Here is a 20,330-nt window from a genome sequence, read left to right as displayed (position 1 = left end):
CCTATGATCTCCTAATATTTTCCTTTGGCATCGTGGAGAACCACTTTACAATTTTTTAGAGTGTACTAGAAGGTAAGACTTTGATATTGTCAGAAGCAGGAGCAGTAGCAGACAACCAATAACCTCACTGCCACTTGAATTCGAGTGCCACCCAGGATCAACTTATGTATATCTACTATCTCGTTGTTTAGTGAATATTTCTGCTTCTGGTCAGTTCTCAAAGGCTAAACAAAAACGTCGGCACGACACCTTGCGAGCACCACCAGCTGTGTATACAAAAATACATGCCTCAACATCGTCCGTTTCAACGGCTTCCAAACAAACGACTTCGACTTCTCTATCCCCTTGGCCTCTCCGAACAGAACGAAATATATACCGCCGATACGTTCAAAGTTGCGATCTTCATAGGAGATATTTTGATTTTTTTTTTCTATGTCGATCTTAAGCCATTTAGTGGACACGTGCTTCCCTAACTTGGTTTGACAATCTGGATATTCTTGTATCACGAAGCATACATCATGCATGACGTACGAATCTTTCGTTGACTCGACTAAATTTCACATCTCTACCAACGGTTTCTCATGTCAAAAAATTATCCTTTCCTCTCTCTCTTTCTTTCTTTTTCTTCAAGAAAAAAAACTATTATTTTCTTTTCAGCATACCCATCCTCACAGAAAAATAAACAAGAAAAAGGATTAAAATAATGTGGCCCGATGGGCATCTTGCAGCCAGATGGGCCACGGGGAATCGGTCAAAGCTTTCTTGGGCCGGAGGGTAGCCACATATTCTAGAACCTTCTAGAAGCCTCGTATCTCTATAAGATGTCTATCCATTCCTCAGTGCCTCCGACGCATACCATAGCAGCAGCACATCCTTCCCGATCTCCATTTCCAAGAAACGAAAGAAAGAAACCGAGGAGAACGAGAGCAGGGAAGCCATGGCGGTGGCGATCGAGCTGACCAAGGAGTACGGGTACGTGGTGCTGGTGCTGGTGGCCTACGGCTTCCTCAACTTCTGGATGAGCTTCCAGGTCGGCAAGGCCCGCAAAAAGTAAGCCCTCCGAACCGTTGGTCGCCGTGGTTGTTCTCGTTCATCTCCGTCCATTTCCTCTCCCGGGGATTTGATGGATTTCGTTGTGTTCTCTTTCAGGTACAAGGTGTTCTACCCCACCATGTACGCGATCGAGTCGGAGAACAAGGACGCCAAGCTCTTCAACTGCGTGCAGGTGCCCCCAAGATTCCCGCCATCCTCTCCTCGTTTTGCTAATTGCTCTCCTGCGGGGTTGATTTCGTGGGAGGGAGAGGCAGCGCTAAATTTTTCTGCGGATTTTTGTGGTTGTGAGCGCAGAGGGGGCACCAGAACTCGCTGGAGATGATGCCGCTGTTCTTCGTCATGCTGCTGCTCGGCGGCCTGCAGCACCCGACCATCGCCGCCGGGCTGGGGGCCCTTTATACCGTCGCGAGGTTCTTCTACTTCAAGGGATACTCCACCGGCGTCCCGGATAACCGCCTCAAGATTGGGTATGTTTCCTTGGCAATTAGTAGTAGCTTCCTGTTGTTCTCTCTCCCCACTAAATTGTGCATGCGTAGTGAAATTAGATGCCTAAGATTGCTGATAAAGTGATAACGACATACACATTTTGGTCCATTCGGAGAAAAATATCATGTATTGGACAATTTGTAGATGTTCACGGTTTGTTTTGAAAACTTCAGTCCATGAATCCCATATGGTAAGTGATCCACTAGTTGTAACAAATTCCCTAAATCATCCTTATGAGTGAGCCACATCACAAAAAAAAAAACTTTATCTACTTTATATATGCATGTGGCTCGACGGTTCCTTTCAATTTTATAGATACTGGACTGGATAGGCACCAGGAAGAAGTCAGTAAGGTTTTCATACCTGAATGCTGCTGGTAAGTAGGTAGCCAGTGTTCGGTAGTCAGTATAGAATAGACCATTTAAGATGTCAAAGGTGCATTTGTTGGTGCTCAGCAATAACGTGGAGTGGGTTTCAAGTGTTTGTTGAACTTGTGCACATTTTTTTAGGATTTTATACGACCCTTTGTGCTGAATTCTTGATCATCGTATTATTATTGCCATTTGTAGTCAAGGTCCTATCTACTTGACTGCAGTAGTTTTCCAACTTGCGCTAGTAATTAAGGGTTGTTCACAATTGCATGCGTTATGCCCCGTCGCTAATTTGTTGTTGAGTGAGCCATTGGTTGTTAGGCATTGCAAGTTGTAATCCCACCCACTTTTTGTTAGTGAGTAGCGACTATCCGGAAGCTCTGAAATGGGTTACGCGAAGGATCAATTGAACGAGATTGTTATCTGAAGTCGCAGTAAATGACATCTGAGCTCAGAGCTCACGTTGTTGCGAGTGATTCATGGCATCTTTTGTTAAGAGTGGTTCTCAGTTCTTACTTGGTGAGTTGATTGCAGGGGGCTCAACTTCCTGGCGTTGATTGCGCTGATCATCTGCACGGCGTCATTCGGCATCAACTTGGTCATCAGGGAAACGCTCTGAACTCTCAAGTTTAGGTTGACACGTGATCTGCAGACTGGAGTAACGGGACGTGCTACTTGTTGTGACTTGAGCAATAGATCTTCGTGACTTTGACCTAAAGTCATTTAGGTGTACTTGTGTCTTTCTTTTGATGTTGATAAGCAAAGTATGTGTGGGTGTGCGTGTCTTTCACTTTTGGCAATGCTGGAATAAATGAAGGCTGGATGAAAAGGGCTTGAAGCATGAATCTTACAGTTCATTCTGCTAGTTACTCTGCTTTCGTTGTGAAGGATTGTGCCACGAATGTTTTAGTTTTTCCTTTTCAGTTCCAGTGTTAAAAGAAATGGTAGTTCCCTTCATCTGTTGTGCCGCTATGTGGTATAACCATGTTTATATCTTCTTCGTTACTCATAAGTTGCATGCAGATACAATCCATGGTTTCTAGATAGCTACTTGACATATTATTTTCTCCTGTTCTGTTTCCCTAAATTCTCTCGAGGAAATATGATATCCTATGCATCGCCGACGTCCTAGGATTTGTGTAACGTTCCAACGTTGTAGAGCGCCCAAACCTCCAGCCCAACATCCCTCCTGTATCATCCAAGACGACTGTGAAAAACAAAAGAGTCGTCTCAGTGACGGCGATCATGTGTACCTCGTTACACAGGAATGGTGACAAAGAAAACCTTGTCAAGGAACAGTTGTATCGATGTGGTTTCCCTGGTAATCTGTCATCACTACAAAGCCAATATGTTCTATATCGTTCGTCAGAGAGTATGAGGTTGTAAAGATCGTTTCTAGATTCCCGGCACGCTGTTACTTCACGAGTCCTCAGCTTAGTATGCACTACATGAAATATGTTACAAGCACAGATATCGAAGCTCTACAGCTGCCTGGTATTCTCACTGGTTTCTAGCAGCCTTGAACCTCCTCTGAGCTCACAACATGCTTACGCACCCCTTCGTATGGCAATACGTTGTCATCCTCGCCTTCCACGGCAATTCTACTCTCGGCAGTGAGGAGACCATCCTCCTGGTCAACAAAGCCAACACTTCTACTCTTGGCGGTGGTTCTACTCGGTCCCAGTTTCTCCTTCATGCTCCCCACCGGATGCTTGCGGACCCCTCTGTACGGGGTTGCATCGTCGTCAGTCTTTCTCCTGATCAATATAGTCAAAACTTTCTATTCCTGACAGCACCTTTCATGTTTCTCTGTCCCAGATGATCATCCCGGGCGTCATCCTCAGGACGGTCATGATTGCACTTCTTACAGACCTGTTGCGTCGGAAGTTAACAAACTCGCATCTATAAAGGGAGATAATGTCTGATTAGAATGTTGAGTTGAGAACAATCACAAAGAGAATTTGGTCGGCGCATACGAGGGGCACTCCCACTCTCCAGGATTGAGCTGCCTCTTCGGACGAGTTTCTTCGCATTTGAAGCATATTTTATTGTGAGAAAAATTCATAAAGTGACACCTAGGAAAGCACAGAGAGTGAGGCAAATCAAATAGTGCTGGAACAGCAAAAGAAGAAAAAGGTATAATGTAAGGTTAGAAGATTACTGTGTACAGATCCAGTCGCCCATTTTCATTTCAGTGGTGGCTAATTCTATGTTCTGTTGACTTTTTCACCAAGATTAAACAACCACGAAGAACATAAACACACAAAAGAACGACGAGATTTTTTTCAACACACACTGCTACTTTATTTCTCACACACGCACACTTTATAATTCACGGACACGACTCTTTTTTTATACGGCACCTCTCCCTTCTCCGGGACACGTTATAGTGTGCCCCCCTCCCTTAATTATATAGGGGCCAAATACTAGACTTCTAATCCTACTCCGATACAATCCTATTTCTATTATAACTCTAATCTTACTATAACTCTCTACTTTATATGAACTCTCTTGCATATCAAAACTAAATCTATCATAAAATAAGATTAATTTCCAACATCTTCTTTGGTCCATCTGCTTTGCATTCAAGGCAGCGACGATTGCGAGCAAAATTTAAGAAGTTGCAACTGCCAGGATAAGAAGAGATTTAGAACAGGATACCATCAACAAATATTGCATTATCAAGGAATAACAATAAATAACCAGCTACGAACAAACTCCCACATGCGCGCGAAGGAATGAAAAGAAAAACAGTGAAGTGAACATGACAAAAGTCCACAAATATTCTTTGCTAACAGTGCAAGTCCAGCATAATATCTTAGGATGCTACACCACAATGCTCCAGGATTGAAAATTTTAACATTCTTATGAGATGACAAGGAAGCAACTTGATGCCTTTAACAAAGAAATGTGTTGGGTCAATATGTAAGTGTACATTTTACTTGCGCGAAATCAAACACAGAAAGTACAAATACTGGAACAGATAGGAACAACAGAAAAGTTCGATAAGAATGTTCAACAAAATGGGTGTAGCAAAATTCAACAGAAAAACTTGTGCACTGAAGGTTATCAACAATCGAAAGTGTGCCAAGTCCTAAGTAAGAATGGAAACCACGTCCACAGAACCACTACTTTAAATGAAATGTTGGTGTTCTAATGGAAATTAATGATCAATAACCAACAAAAAAAAAGGATAGCTAAAAAGATGACCTTCTGCAAAATGATATGAAGTAAAATGCCACACTCTTCTACTGTTGCAAGCACAAATAGTGCAATCACAGCTCAAGAGAGGAGTTAAATCCATGCAGAAATAACTCATGCTAATAATAGTCCCTAGCTTATGCTTTCAATAGCTTGAGAGAAATCATAAACAACATAGAACTAGATAAAATTAACGCTCATTCTCAGTCATCACATGAATGTGTCATAAGAATCAAAATAGCTTTTCCCAGGGGAAAAACAAAGTATCTAAAGTAAGTAATCTTACAGTGCTTTGCAAAGAAACGGACTACGAAGTTCACAAGAAAAGCAGACAGTGCAGCAAACGACTCGATTTGTGTAGCATAAAGAACTTACTTCGGGCACAGCCAATCACCCTTCTTCATTTCAGTCGTAGTTGTTTATCTCCCCTTCCCAACTGAACCCTGAGCCTTAGCAACTGACTCTTTGCTCTTGTCAAAAAGTTTGGTTGCTGACTCCTGCTTGCTAGAAGTTTGAAATACAGGTTTAGGAAGAGATGGATCAATTGTTGTGTCGCTACGTGCAGTAAGCCCCGAGAGAAGCTTTCTTGCAGATTTTTGCATGCCTTCGTTAACTGAGTTTTCTCCAAAAAGGCTGGTTGGATCTATTGCATAACTTAGCAGTATGCAACAACATCACCGGTCTGAGCTCCTTCCTCAGCCTTAGGAATGACATAAGCTTTATCACAAGATCCACATAATTTGCAAGCACTGCATGCCTGGTATTAGAGTACGAAATAATGATATTGTTATTGTGAAGTCAAATTTAATGACTGAAGAGGGCAAGGTGTTACTTGTTAGAAAGAAAACACTAAACCATTACAGAGAGAGAACATATTTAGAAATGGCAGTTAAACTTACATCTCTTTCTTCGTCTCAGCCTTTTTGCAGAATTGACAATCTTTCAGTAGATATTAGGACAGACACATTCGACAATAGCTTGAATATCCTGCTTGGGAAGGTAGCTGCAATAGTAAAGGACTCAAATAAAAAACCAATTAATCCAGAAATATAAAATGCTTGCTGCCAGGTCGTAGACATGAACAATCCAAAGACTCCGTAACTGATCTAATAACCGATGACAACAACAACAACAACAACAACCTTTGTCCCAAATAAGTTGGAGTAAGCTAGAGATGAAACTCACAAGATCCAATTAAAAAGATCCGAAGACTCCGTAACTGATCTAATCACCGATGACAACCATGGCTTAAATGTTCACCTTTTAACTATCGTTACGATTTCTCTGCACAATATTCAATTCTCATGTTCAACATAAATTGGCAGTTAGGAAAGGGGTCAATGATTGAAGACTATCATCAGCAGTATGTTGTCTACCAAACATGCTCAAATGAAGGGCAGAAATGTAGCAGAAATTCTTCAGCCTACTAACTAAAATGCAGAAAGTCTAACAATAAACGTCATGCAAGAGAAGGAACTATTGGCTCTTGTTGTTGGGATCCTATTTCAGAAGCACGCCAAATCCCAAAATAGCAACCGTTGCTGCGTTTCCACTCATTCACTGAAATAATTATTTGCATAGCCTCCAACAATTCGAATTCAAAGAGATATGTATTCTAATTAACGCGAAACTTTAGTTACTACGCTAAGTACGCGAATGAAACAAATTTGATTCATGCACATAAGCAAAGCACAATAGAAGCACAAGGTTTCTTCCACCTGAGGAGATCGAAGCGCTCGCGCGCGAACTTTAGGCACGCGTTCTTTTTTTTTTTACAGCCGGGTCCACTTGCCCGGGGCCTACATTGGAGGTCGGTGCACGCCCGGAGGTCGAACCCCGGACCGGCACGCGTTCTTCATCCTGTTCAGGTCCCTGGAAGGGTAAGTGTCATTCGAAGCCACGGCGTTCTCGGCCGTCGCCGCTGCATTGCCATCTCCGGGGCCCTCGCCAGCGCTCGCGCCGGAGGCGGGGGCGGCCCGCTCGAAGTGCCCCTTGGCCCGCAGCTTCTCGAGGAAGTCACCCCACTCCGGCCATGGGTGGCCAGTCGATACGACCACGAGAGCAGAGTCAGCGACATCGACGGCCGCGGGAGCGGCGGCGGCGGCGGAGGAGGAGCAGAAGCGGAGGGAGATGAGTGGGGTCGGGAGGCGGCGGGAGGGTGCGGGGAGGAGCGAGGCGGAGGCGAGACGGCAGGAGCAGAGCAGGGAGAATCTCAGGGTGAAGGTTAGGAGCTTGGAGGAGGCCATGGCGGACGGATAGTACCGTAGTAGCGGCGGGAGTCAGGCGAGCATGGAGGCGGGCTGGGTGGGAAAAGGGGAATGGATCGAAGATTGGGGTTTGAGGGGTTTACAGCATCTCAAGCCGGCTCTTTACAGCTAAATATGACGAGTTCGTGAAAAAACCCAGTTCTAACCAGCTCAATATCGGTGTCACCAAAAATTGAGGCTTGGTATCGCCTCTCCTCGCTCGCCACATCAAAGGAAGGAGGATAACGCTTGTCATCGACAACAGCTGGTTCCCCTCTCTTGTGAAATCTCCTTCGTGTCATCAGGGGTGACTCAGTGGGTGATACATCGTCGTACCAGAAGACTAGCGCCCAACAAGGACCCCGATCCTCTGCAGTGGAGACTGTAGCAGCTGAAACAGTAAAATATGAGTAGGTGAACAATAATTTGCAGTAGTACTGTAGACAAAATATTGCAGCAACAGTATCCCATTATACTGTAGCGATGATTTCTACTGTTTATCGGTTACTGTAGCATTCAATCTGATCCGTTAATTTTGATCTGACGATTGAAAAAAAAGATCCTTATGTGTTTTACTGTAGCCCTCTGCAGTTGTTAGTGGATCTCGATCGCGCCCAACAAGCTCTTCCTTAGCAGCGGTAGGGTCTTTTTGCTGTAGTTTTCTCCCTTATTTTCCCTTTCTTCTTTAAGCACGAGGTTCAACTGTTGCGGTGTGGAGTGTCGTGGCTCGTCACACCAAATCCAACCAGTTATTGTGATCTCCTCACGGGAACAAGCCCGATCTGGCCTCCTTCGTGGCAGATCTATCTAGGGTGGGGGCGGATCCGACCTAGGCCTTTCTCAACGGTAGTCGGTCTTGGCTGGTGTCATAGAAGGAGCAGTAAGGGCATGTACTGTAGCTATGACGAGAGTATGCGCTAGTGGTGCCGTGGCTGGTGGCGAGAACAAGTCCGTGGGGCGGTGCGGGTATGAGTCACACCTAGGCGGTGCCACTACCGTTGGTGAGGATGAGGCCCTTTGCAGCTCAAGCGTGTGTCGTGCCTAGGCAATGTTGCGACCGAAGGTGAGGTCAAGACCCTCAGCGATAAAGATATTAATAAAATATAAGTGAGTGAAATTTAGAGTGCGAGATTTAATGAGTCGGTTGGAGCATATAGAGAAATAGAGAGAAAACCTTTTGGAAAGGCTCATTAGAGCATCTTCAACCAACTCTCTATTTATGGCTCCTTATTCGCTCAAATACCTATCCAGATTTTACTCTCTATTATTCAGCGTGTTTCAACCAACTCTCTAAATTTGGCTCCCTAAATATTGGATCCCACCTGTTAGTATTATTTTATTAATTCCTATCCCATCTCATCTTCTCTTTCTTTCTTTCTCAGCTTGAGCTGCCTCTCCGGCAGCTCCATCGATCCTCGTTGATCCCATGGTATCAACAGCTCCCTCCCCAGCACGACGCTCCTCCCCCACCGCGCCCTCCCGTTGCCTCCTCTCTTACCATGCTAAATTGCCTATCCCCGAGCCTCCTCCTCCTCCACCGCGCTCTCCCGCCCCCTCGTTCCCCACCACCCATCGCACTTGATAGCGACGGTAGGATGGTAGGTCCTAGGAACAGTGGAGCCATGGAGGAATAGCGAGGCCATCGACGTCCGTGGCGGTGATGAGGGCGTGGATCTCGTCCCTAACCATGGCGCCTTGCCCCAGCGAGCAGAGTAGCGCAGCGATCTCCAGCTCCTCCCCCCACGTCAGCTCGAGACAACGTCGATTGTGGAGATGCCCAGGGAGGAGCTCACCCTAGGTTTGATTGGGCTAGAGCGCCTCTGGTTCGAGCTGGCAGTAGTGAGGTCCTCCTACAGCCAAGGCAGAGCTTGGCGGTGGGGAAATCTTCGTTTTCGACGCGGGTGCATGTGGATCCACAACGAGAGGGGGTCAAAGAAGTGTGGTGGTGAGTGAGGAAGATATACACGAAGGGAAACAAGTTGGATCTCACAGGAGTAGACATATTTTGCAGAGAAGTCGAGCTTGGTGCGGCTGCTGGACTTGAGGAAGAAGGCAGCGCACGTGAGCTCCATGGCGAGGGAGAGAACCAGGAGCCTCTTGGCGAGCAGAGGAGTTCCTGGTGATTCCTTCTCGGTGGATCTGGGGAGCAAGGAGGAAGGAAGGGTGGTGCGCTACCTGCGGGGATTGGCGGGAAGGAGTTTCCTGTGGCCGGTAGTTGCTCGATAGCGAGCCGCATGTAGCGAGTGAGGGAGGAGGAATAGCGAGCCGCATGTAGCGAGCGAGGGAAGGAGGTTTTTTTTTTGGTGTTTTTGCTAAAAAATAGGGTAGGGAGTGGGCTAGATATGCTCTTATATAGAGTGAGATTTAGGAAACCGACTGAAGATGCTCTATAAACATCTCTGTTTGGTGAACATTGCTATATGTACAACGTTGCACCTATAGTTACAGCCAATAAATCTGAGGCTCAAAACTTAGGATGATATCAGATACGAATGGAAATACTTAAAACACATGATTGTATATGATGTGCTTGTAGCATTTAGGATTTGTTTGGCAGAGCTCTCAGAGCAGCTTTCTGGCTAGAATCAAGGAAACTCTGCCAAACAGCACTTTCAGCTTTTAGCTCCCTGAATAGAATCTGTGAGAGTGATTATCTGAAATAAACTAGAAGCTAGTGAACTGAAAAAAGCAGCTTTTCTGATTCACTTCTTGCACAAAATCACTTGCTCTATATAGTTCATTCTAAAGAATCACTAGAGAATTATTTTTAGCTATAAAATTATTTCTCCAAAAAATTATTCTCCATAAAAAATTTAAATCAGAGAGAGCTTTATCAAACAGATTCTTAGAATATTTTTGTCACAGGTGATGTTATCCACTGACGAGCAGACCATCAACTTTATGTTTAAACTCTAACAAGATCTTTTGAAACTTGTTAACAAACTAACAGTGCATACGTAATATCATAATATATCTTTTTTTAGCTGCAAAGCATAAAGAGACAAGATTTAAGCGTAAACAATTCTTCATTATTTTGATGTATTCTACCACTAGATGTCATTATCATGTTTCTTAAGTGCGCTATTCACAAATTAGTGCATCTAATATTTTAAAAAATTTCTGAACTTTCATGCAAATTTAAACTCTTTAAAAAAACATATTGGATAAAGGAGATAATTGCTTGAAAAAGGTTTTATTAAGAGATTCACTAGCGAACGGTGAAGATTAGTGTATTTTATAATATTTTAAAGAAAATAATTTCCAAACCGGTATTTGGCTTGAAAACCATTTGAATTATAATGTTGCTCACAGTTAACTGAACAAAATAAATTCGTAGGACATTTATTTTACTTACATTTAAAAACTCAGCAATACAAATGTTTAACTGCTATGGCACGGTTTAGAAACCAACCATGAACCAAATATAGAGAATGGCCAGAGGAAACAAATTCTATAGTATTTTTCTATAAAAGATCTTCGTGAGATTCTGATCTAGCCACGTATCCTCTGCTCCCACGACTGAGCTGAAAAAAAAAGAAAAAACACATATCATAATAGAAAAAAGTTTTTTTTTATAAAAACTGATACCGTAGAATTTGCTTCCGACTCCGTCCTTCTACATGCGCACCAAACAACGCCCCGGCCCCGCGCGTCAGTCAGTCACGCGCCCACGCCGTCCTCCCACCAACCCACCGGGTGCACCCGCTGACCTGCACCCGCAAACCCACTCGAGCCGAGCACCACCGGTCAGAGAGCAGAGGTGAGAACCCACGAATTCCGGCCGAGCCAACCAACTTCCCAACCCAACCCGCCAACCCGGCGTTACGCAATCACTCGAGACTCGACCATTCGACCTCCACCCCTATCGGCTATCCCGTCCCGTCCTAGCCGTCTCCATCCCACCACGGCACCACCTCCCCCCCAGCCCCGTCCGGCCGCGCCGCGACCCAATCCACCACGCCACTTCCCCCGTCCCGTCTCGTTCTCGTCGCACCTCACCTCGCAGAGAGGGCTCGCCCGCCCGCGCGCGCCCTCGATCCGTGCGCGCCATGGCCTCGGACCAACAGGCCCTCCCGGTTCCGGTCCCCGTCCCGCCCAACCCTAACCCGACCGCGACCCCGACCCCGACCGCGCCAGCCGACCCGACCCCGACCGCCTCCGCCGCGCGCAAGCTCCCCATCAAGCGCCGCTCCCCGCGGCCGTCCTCCTCGCCTTCCTCCTCCCCCGCCTCCTCCGACCCCCTCCACGCCGCCGCCGGATCCGACCAGCAGCAGCAGCCGCCGTTCAAGTTCCAGCGCATCTGGTCGGAGTCCGACGAGCTCCGCTTCCTGCAGGGCCTCCTCGGCTGCGGCGCGCAGGGCCTCGTCTTCCCGCGCGACCTCAACGTCTTCTACGACCGCTTCTCCGAGTCCATGCCCCAGCCCTACACCCGCTCCCAGCTATCCGAGAAGCTCCGCCGCCTCAAGAACAAGTTCCGCAGCATGTCCGCGCGCGTCGCCAGGGGGCTCGACCCCGCGCGCCTCGCGCCGCACGACCGCGATGTGCTCCACCTCTGCTCCCGGCTCTGGGATCCTTCCAACGCCGCAACGTCGCCCTTTGCGGCCAACGCCGGGTCCTCTGGGAACAAGCGACGCCGCGCCAACCCTCGCGGCACTCCGCTTCCGCTCCCTGCTGCTTCCGGGGATAGCAATTCCCATGACTACAATGGGATTAATTCTGCCACTCCTGGCTTGTTTCCAGATGGTTCCAATGGCGAGGATATGTTCTACCTTGAGCAGGAAAGCGGGCACCTGGGCGACCACGAAGGTGCCGCTCTTGTGACTGATGGCAACTTTGGTGGTATTGTGCTGGAGCAGCCTCAGACTGTGGCTGCTCTTCCGAATGGGAACAATGGACTTGGCAATGAGATGAGCGGGAACAACAAAATGGTAGTGCCATGTAACAATGAGCATCATATGGCGAATGCTGTGCTGGCTGTGTTTGAGGAGTGTTTGAGGGAGGCAAAGGCTAACGGCATTATCAGTGGTGGCAATGTGGACGGGAGTGCTGAGGAAAACGAGCTTGCAAAGCGGTGGAGGGCGCAGAGGATGGATGAACTTGATGTGTTGAGTCGGAGGCTCAGGTTGCTTGTTGAGGATGCAACAGCGGCTGGGCACTGAGGCAGAGGTTGGCGATTTTGGTGATATGCTTTGACCCTTTGCCCCATTTGTATAGAAGCTAGGTTATTATGCTATGCTTTTGTAATGTCTTGCTCAGCTTGGCCCTTGCTTTAGCAAGCCTATCATATTCTTGCCTGTACACCTCTACAGGTATTATTGTCTAGTTTAATAATTTCAGCAGCATAATAATCTATGGTTTCAGCATTGTTGTTCATATGGCTTCCTGCTGTGGGTACCATTTTTAATTGACTGCTAATGATAGCTAGTTCATGTAGCTTCAGCCATTTCACCTTATCCCTTTTGTCAATTAGAAGCTATTGTACTTGTAAGCGGTGCAAGAATAACATTTCCTTGTGAGCACTTTTATTGTTATTGCTTTTCCCTAGCCATCTTAATGCATGGCTTCACTTTTATGTCTGAATTCATCCTGCTACCCTGAGCATGAATTGTGGGGAACATTACAGTATAACAAATGCTATAGCTTGTCAAAACATGCTGCCGTTATCAGAAATACCTATCCTGAATACAGACTGTGCAAATGGATGAAGTAAAGCAGGATTCATTGTAAAAGTTTGGGCTTTTCATTTGGTTATTGTGGGATCCTGCTTTCGACTTGAGATGCTGCGCAATTGTTGTGTGGTTGTATGTCTATGTTCATATGATCGTGTCATCTGGGATATCAATAAGATAAGTGATTTAGCTGCTCCCCCTCCCCCCCTCATGTTCTGAGCTGACTATATTATCATAAATAGCTTATTGCAGAAGAAAATTGTTTTTGCTGGTGAAAGCAATGTTTTTTCCGATAGGTACAGGGTGGTAAATTTTCAATATTTTCTTGCCATATCCCTGTTCTTTGGTGATGTTATGCTGGTTGTGTCATCTGCAGTTCTAGGGCTAAGTGCTTGCACTGGTGTGCATATATTGAAGAATCAGAATATGAGAAATACTGTCGTGCTAATATCCCAGTATGACTTCTATCCAACATCAGAATGCATTTATATTCTCATTACAATTTACAATGCCTGAAACATATGTTGTTTTTAAGCATCTAGTTTGTGCTGAAGTACAATGTAGTTAGATTAAAGGTGGCAGATATTTCTTAATCTAAGTTGCTCATTTGGTATTAGGATTTGTGGCAATAAGGTCCTCATTTACTGTCAGTCTACTAGACCTGTTGTGAGATCTCAGCATGACATGATAGAAGTGCTGTGGGGAAGACTAATTTTGTCCTTTGCGGAGAAATAACCTTGTATATATATGCAAGTTTCCGCCTCAATTGAAAGCATATTCTTTGCAGGGTACGTTGTTTATTACTGGGCCCTTTAGTTTCAGGTAGGCCATCAGTCTGCATGAAAGATATTCTTGATGTAGTGACAACAACTTTTCTTTTTGCATATGGGGTTTGATATGTTTTGTGCTTCCTGGTTGAGTAATATTTGCAAGCATGGTCTACTCTAAGAAAAGAAAAAAAGAGGGGAGCATGATCTGAACATTTTTTTTCAGCCTCCTCTCCTCCTCAAAGCAAAGGAGGCACAGAGTTGGCTACAATGTAGGTGATATAACATGTAACAATAGCACACTTAGTGCTAACTTGATGCGGATGCACACCACACGACTATTGAGGCAGGTCAGTCTCTGATCCTATCAGTTATGGCATGCATATAGTCTTTACCTTGATTTGCTTAAGTTGAGTGCATGTCGTGCATTCATCTATTGAAGCAGGTGTCCTGACTCCTGACCCTATCAGGAAATCTTTGGCTTTGGTACCTTTTTATTTAAATGTGCATCCAAATTGGACCTGTTGCTTGTCCCTTATTCATATCTCTATTATTCTCATCCTGTATCACAACTCCACCTACTACAGTATCATTCTTTTGAGTAATGGTTTCAGTGCATGCTAGGAATAAAGAGAAGGACAAAACGTAGGAACAACAAAAAGTTAGAGAAGTCATCAGAGTACAAGGGTAAAACTCAGTAATAGCGCATTTGGATGAATGCTAAAATGGAACTTTGCAAATGATGCGTGCGTATGTGCGCGCGTGTGTGTGGAAGAGGAAGATTCTCAGTTAGGAAGAGAACAAATGAGTCTAACCTCGATTCCAAACACTGTTAAAGGGAAAAGAAATTTCCTATGAATCACAACTTTCCAAGTTTCCTTTATCTAGACAAAATTCTTGAGGTGTGAGGTACACATTCAACAACTTCATCCAAAACAAACCCTCAGTCTGGAGTACGGTTTTCATAACTGCTAACTGTGTTCGCTGGTGGGCTGGCCAGTCAGTACTCAGCATTACCAAGCTTGAAGGTGTACTTTCCTAAAGTTTTCTGGTTGGTTCAGTCTAGTGCAGTTTTGATTTGGTTGGTTTTTGCATCGTGAGAGGTAGAACTGTTTGATGGCAACGGGGCCTTGGCATCCGCTAATCCAGTCATCTGTACAGGCTGTACGAGCTATTCCTAGGATCAGTTTTGCAAAAAGCGCTTAGCTAGGCGTTGATTAGGTGCTAAGGGTGGCGCAGAAAGGCTATGCGGCCAACTTTTGAAACACTGCTTAGGATTAGGAACTAACACGATCACATATTTTACTTAGCATTTTAGCCTTCTTTTCCTTTCTTCTTTAAGTGGTACATTCCGGCATTCCGCTGACTGTCAAGTGTGAGCGTGTACCATCCGACGCAATTTTGGACATCATGGTATATTTTGGTTTAATACTCAACCATCTACATCTGTTGTTTCATCTGTCATGTTTAACATTTTGTTCAAGAAATATGATTTCTGTAATTTCAATTCTATTTCTAATAAGGACTACACATCACCAATCCATTTGGTTCTGGAGGCTGGTCATAGTATTCAACATCTGGGTAGATTTGTTAAAATTAACTGATGCTTGACATGATTATTTGGTGGGTTCCATGGCTTCTTTTAAATATTAGTTGTCCTTTGTTTGGGCTAACACGTGCATGCACTACCGTTGTAATCATGTATCACGACATCTCTCCTTGATTCTGTCTTTAAACACCGAAATAATTCTCAAAGATAATACAGATTCTTCTGCGATCATGCTTTCAGAATTTTCTAAGCGGGGGTACGTGCGAGCAAAGGAAAGAGGAGCTTTAGAAAGTTGATTAACCGTTGGAAAGCTATAGCTTAAGCTACTAAACACTTGTCACTCCTTTTTTTTATAGGAACACTTGTCACTCCTGGTCCTGGATGAATAGCCGAAAGCAAAAGGTGAGCTCATTCGGGCTCACAGCCTCACACCTCACATCCGTTTCCTGCAAACTGCTATCACTCTCTGAGTTGCACCAATTATTTGCAACTAATATTTTCTCATTTATGGTAAAGTTTTCTTGTGTTTGGTGCCTGTTTGCAGGCAAAATTAAGCTGATTTAAGTCGGCTTCCTTTTTCAGAAACATGGCAAGCTAGCTGGATAAAAAAAACTTGTACTGCAAAAGGAAAAAGAAGTTCATTTTACCTCGATCTGAAAATAAACCTTGACCTTCAAAACCGGGTGAAACGCAAACTCGACCTGCATCCGGATGTGCTATGAATGGTGTGGACGAAGTGTGCGTGTACGTAGCACAAAGTCCATGCCCCACTTTTTCCCGCTGTTTTTGTTTCTGCCAACACCAGAATGTTTGATTCCAGCTCTGAAATGCCTTTTTTCCCCTTTCGGCGACATACGCCGCCTGATCAGTGCATTCAAATGTCAGGGGCCCCTGAGCTGTCGGCATTGCATTATTCAGCTTGCAATCCTTTGAGCCCAAACCACCCAATGGGCACTAGAAGTCTAGAACGGCTGGATGTCCGCTGTCGTCACATTTGATGTTTTCATCGTGTTTTAGTTGATTTTGTTTTATGCAGAGCCGTGTTGATGAACAGTGGTTCTAATCCTTTAGTCAACTTTGGAGTTTATTCGAAGATATCCTCGAAAATCAGTGTCGACGTAGATGGATCACAATTGGTTTGATAATTTATGTGATTGCCATTGTACTTTCAAGTTACTCTCAACATGGCAGGGAGGGAGCTCTTATGCTCTTGATGTATTGAATGGTTTTGCAAGCTGATTAGATGGCCCAGAACGAATATACGTTCGTAAATAAGTCTTGAAACCAAATGCAGTACACGTCATGGTAAGTGAAAATGTTTTTTTTTTAAAGATCCGAAACATTGCCGGCTTATATGGTAAGTGGATATGTTAGTTGCGCTCAGCCGCACGTTGCTGTTTACGGCAATGTTACACCATGCGACTGCAGACAGTGCTCTGAGCATTTTTTTTTGTTATATGTACAAATTGGATGTACGCATGCATATCAGACTTATATATATGTGTCTCAGCAGATATTTAAATAAGATTGGAGTCGTAATCTCAAATAACACGGATATACATTTTAACCATTAGACACATTCACATGTACATATACTATTAAGTAGAGACATAATATCACATAGTGTGAGTATATGTTTTAACCACTAAATATATCTATGTATTCATGTATTATTTTTTTCAAAATTTAATTAGAAAATAAGAGCACCTGAGTGAATAGACAGGTTCCAACATAAGCATCCTTATCCCTGTGAGCACTATCTGAACAACAGAACAAGCAACTTTTCAACTCATCGTGAAAACCAATGTGAGCTCCCCTCAGAAGGTGCATGATAACAAAAGGTAGAAGAAAGTAGGGGCGAATGGCTTTGAAATCGATGTACTAATGAAATCGGCGGACTCCCTTGTGGAGTGCCGTCGGGATCAATGAAACTCTTAGCTTGGAACTGTCGCGGGTTGGGGTCGACCCGGGCAGTTCGCGCGCTTCTGGAGGTCCAAAGGCAATCTAAACCAGATGTTGTCTTTCTTTCCGAGACACATCTGGGAAAAACTAAGGCAGGGAAAATAATGAGGAAGATGGGTTTTCATCATATGGTAATTGATGAGAGTGATGGCAGGAGTGGTGGGCTCTTGCTACTTTGGAGGAAGGATTGTAATGTAATTGTACAATGTGCTACTCACAATTACATTGATGTGCTGATAGACAATGGGGAGGCTTGGAGATTCACTAAAATCTATGTAGAACCCAATTGGGAAGATAAACAACGTACGTGGAATGCGCTACGTACACTTCATATGAGAATAGAGCTACCCTGGGTTGTAATGGGAGATTTCAATGAGATCCTTTACACACATGAGAAGGAAGGTGGACGGCCTAGGGAGCACATGTACATGCAAGGGTTCCGTGATGCTTTAATTGACTGCTCTCTCAAAGATATGGGTTATATGGGTGATCCGTTCACTTGGAGAAGAGGAAGGATTAAGGAAAGACTAGACAATGATGAATGCAGAATGGGCTCACATGTTTTCTAATGCGGCCTTAACAAATGGCAAGATGACAAAATCCGATCACAGGTCGTTGTTGCTGGATACGGAGTACTATGCGGACACAGCTGAGGAAAATAACCCGAGCTTTCGGAGATTTGAGGCCCGCTGGCTTTTGGAACCATCGGTCCAGGATGTAATTCGGTCTGCATGGGAACGAGCGGAGTTGACGGCCGTTGGGGTTGGCCTTATGCAGAAGGTTGCGATAGTGCATGCAGACTTACACATTTGGGATAAACGTGTTCTGAAGGGCCCGAGGAACTGAATTAATGAACTCAAAAAGGAGCTAGAGAACCTGCGAAGGGGTCCGATAAGTGATTCTTCAAACGCTAGACAGAATGACATTCTTATGCAGTTGGAGTTGCTTTTGGATCAGGAAGAGACCCATTGGCTTCAGAGGGGGAGAGCAAATTGGCTTCGACATGGTGAAAGAAATACAAGCTATTTCCACAACTTTGCATCGGTAAGGAAGAAAAAGAACACCATAAAATTCCCGATTGATGATGCTGGTATCAGGCAGGAGGGGATTGACAACCTGGACCCTTTAATTTGGGAGTATTTTAGCACCCTTTTTAAGTCTGAAGTGGATGAATCGAGTGCTGAGGTTTTGGATACTGTTGAAACGAAGGTGACATCGCAGATGAATATGGCCTTACTTGCACCTTTTAGCGTTGAGGAAGTTAAAAAGGCACTTCATAATATTGGAGACCTCAAGGCACCGGGGTCAGATGGACTCCATGCCATTTTTTATAAAAGATTTTGGGAGTTTCTTGGAGATGACTTAGTTAAAGAAGTGTTGGCTGCAGTAAACACAGGGGTTATCCCAGAGGGTTGGAATGAAACGATAATTATGTTAATACCAAAGACTGACAACCCAGAAAAGGTAACTCAGTTTAGGCCTATTAGTCTTTGTAATGTGGTCTACAAGGTTATCTCCAAAATGCTAGCAAATAGACTGAAAGTTTTGCTCCATGATATTATTGGTTAGCACCAAAGTGCTTTTGTCCCATGAAGATTGACTACTGACAATATCTTGTTACATATGAATGTATACACTCAATAAAGAGAAAGTCAGGAAAGAAGGGGTGCTGTGCAGTAAACTCGATATGCACAAAGCATATGATCTTGTGGAATGGTGTTTTTTTGGAAGAAGTGATGAAGAAACTTGGATTTGCACCAAGTTGGGTGCAACTTATGATGGCGTGTGTTAAATCAGTGAAATATAGGGTCAAATTCAATTCTTTTGAAACAGACATTATCACACCGAACCGTGGTTTGAGGGAGGGGGATCCCCTCTCCCCCTACTTGTTTCTGATTTGTGCGGAAGGCTTATCTAACATGTTAATGAAAGCTGAACAAAGTGGTGATCTGCAAGGGGTGAAGGTCTGCCGTAATGCTATTCATGTATCCCATCTCTTATTCGTTGATGACTCACTGATTCTTATGATGGCGGATGACAAAAATGCGGCAACTTTGAAGAGAATACTTGACACTTACTGTCTCAGCTCTGGTCAAATGGTGAGTGAAGCAAAATGCAGCATCTTTTTTAGCCCTAACACCTTGGTGGAGTCGAAGGTTCAAGTTTGCCAAACACTAAATATTATGACTGAATCAATGAATGATAAATATCTGGGTCTTCCGACCATGGTAGGAATGGACAGGTCGGATTGTTTTCAGCATCTTGTTGAAAGGGTTTGTGCAAAAACAAGTGGCTGGAAGGAGAGGTTTCTATCGACAGGGGGCAAAGAAATTCTGTCAAAGCAGTTGCTCAATCCGTGCTGGTCTTTGCAATGTCAGTTTTTAGAATTTTCCGAAAAAAATTCTCAAAGGAATTTCTGATGCTATTGCAGGCTACTGGTGGGGTTATGAACAAGATCACAAGATGATGCATAGGACTGCTTGGTGGCGACTTTGTACTCCAAAATTCAGTGGTGGTATGGGCTTTCGGGATTTACACAGCTTCAATTTAGCAATGTTAGCAAAATAGTGCTAGAGGTTATTAGAAGAATCAAACTCACTTTGCTCGACTATCCTTAGAGCAAAATATTTCCTGGATGGAAATCTGTTGAAAGCCAAATTGAAAAGTGGATCCTCTTTCACATGGCAGAGTATCATGGCAGGCTGGGAAACTTTTAAGAGAGAATATATTTAGCGTGTGGGAGATGGAAACCAAATTGATATATGGGAGGATAACTGGATCCCCACAAATCCAAATTTGAAAGTTCAAACACCAAAAGGCCCGACTTTACTTCAGAAGGTTAGTGAACTCATCAATCCTTCTACTGGTTTTTGGGATGAAGAGTTAGTTCAGGATGTGTTCTAGCCAGTAGACACGCATGCTATTCTCTCTATTCCATTGTATTTGGACAGATAAGACTTTGTTGCATGGCACGATTCTAAGTATGGTCTGTTTACTGTTAAGTCAGCTTACCATGCTGAATGGCT

At 44.4% G+C, this 20,330-nt stretch overlaps 2 protein-coding genes and 1 pseudogene across 2 annotated transcripts; 2 read left to right on the top strand and 1 right to left on the bottom strand.

The window, feature by feature from the left end:
- Window positions 1-837: 837 nt before the first annotated feature.
- LOC133913137 (uncharacterized) lies at window positions 838-2,867 on the top strand. Its single transcript, XM_062356200.1, has 4 exons — window positions 838-1,050; window positions 1,150-1,225; window positions 1,348-1,520; window positions 2,445-2,867. Exons 1-4 carry the CDS (start codon window positions 938-940, stop codon window positions 2,527-2,529), a joined length of 447 nt encoding a protein of 148 aa, XP_062212184.1. The 5' UTR covers window positions 838-937; the 3' UTR covers window positions 2,530-2,867.
- A 367-nt stretch (window positions 2,868-3,234) lies between these two features.
- LOC133913138 (zinc finger protein VAR3, chloroplastic-like) lies at window positions 3,235-7,508 on the bottom strand (annotated as a pseudogene).
- A 3,684-nt stretch (window positions 7,509-11,192) lies between these two features.
- On the top strand, window positions 11,193-12,888 carry LOC133913136 (probable transcription factor At3g04930). The gene has a single exon (XM_062356199.1). The coding sequence runs from the start codon at window positions 11,407-11,409 to the stop codon at window positions 12,514-12,516; it is 1,110 nt and encodes a 369-aa protein (XP_062212183.1). The 5' UTR covers window positions 11,193-11,406; the 3' UTR covers window positions 12,517-12,888.
- The last annotated feature ends 7,442 nt before the right edge of the window (window positions 12,889-20,330 follow it).

The sequence above is a fragment of the Phragmites australis genome, chromosome 3 (genome assembly GCF_958298935.1).
Source record: "Phragmites australis chromosome 3, lpPhrAust1.1, whole genome shotgun sequence".
NCBI lineage: Eukaryota > Viridiplantae > Streptophyta > Magnoliopsida > Poales > Poaceae > Phragmites > Phragmites australis.
The sequence above is the reverse complement of the archived record's forward strand: the minus strand, read 5'-3'. Positions and strand labels throughout refer to the sequence as shown.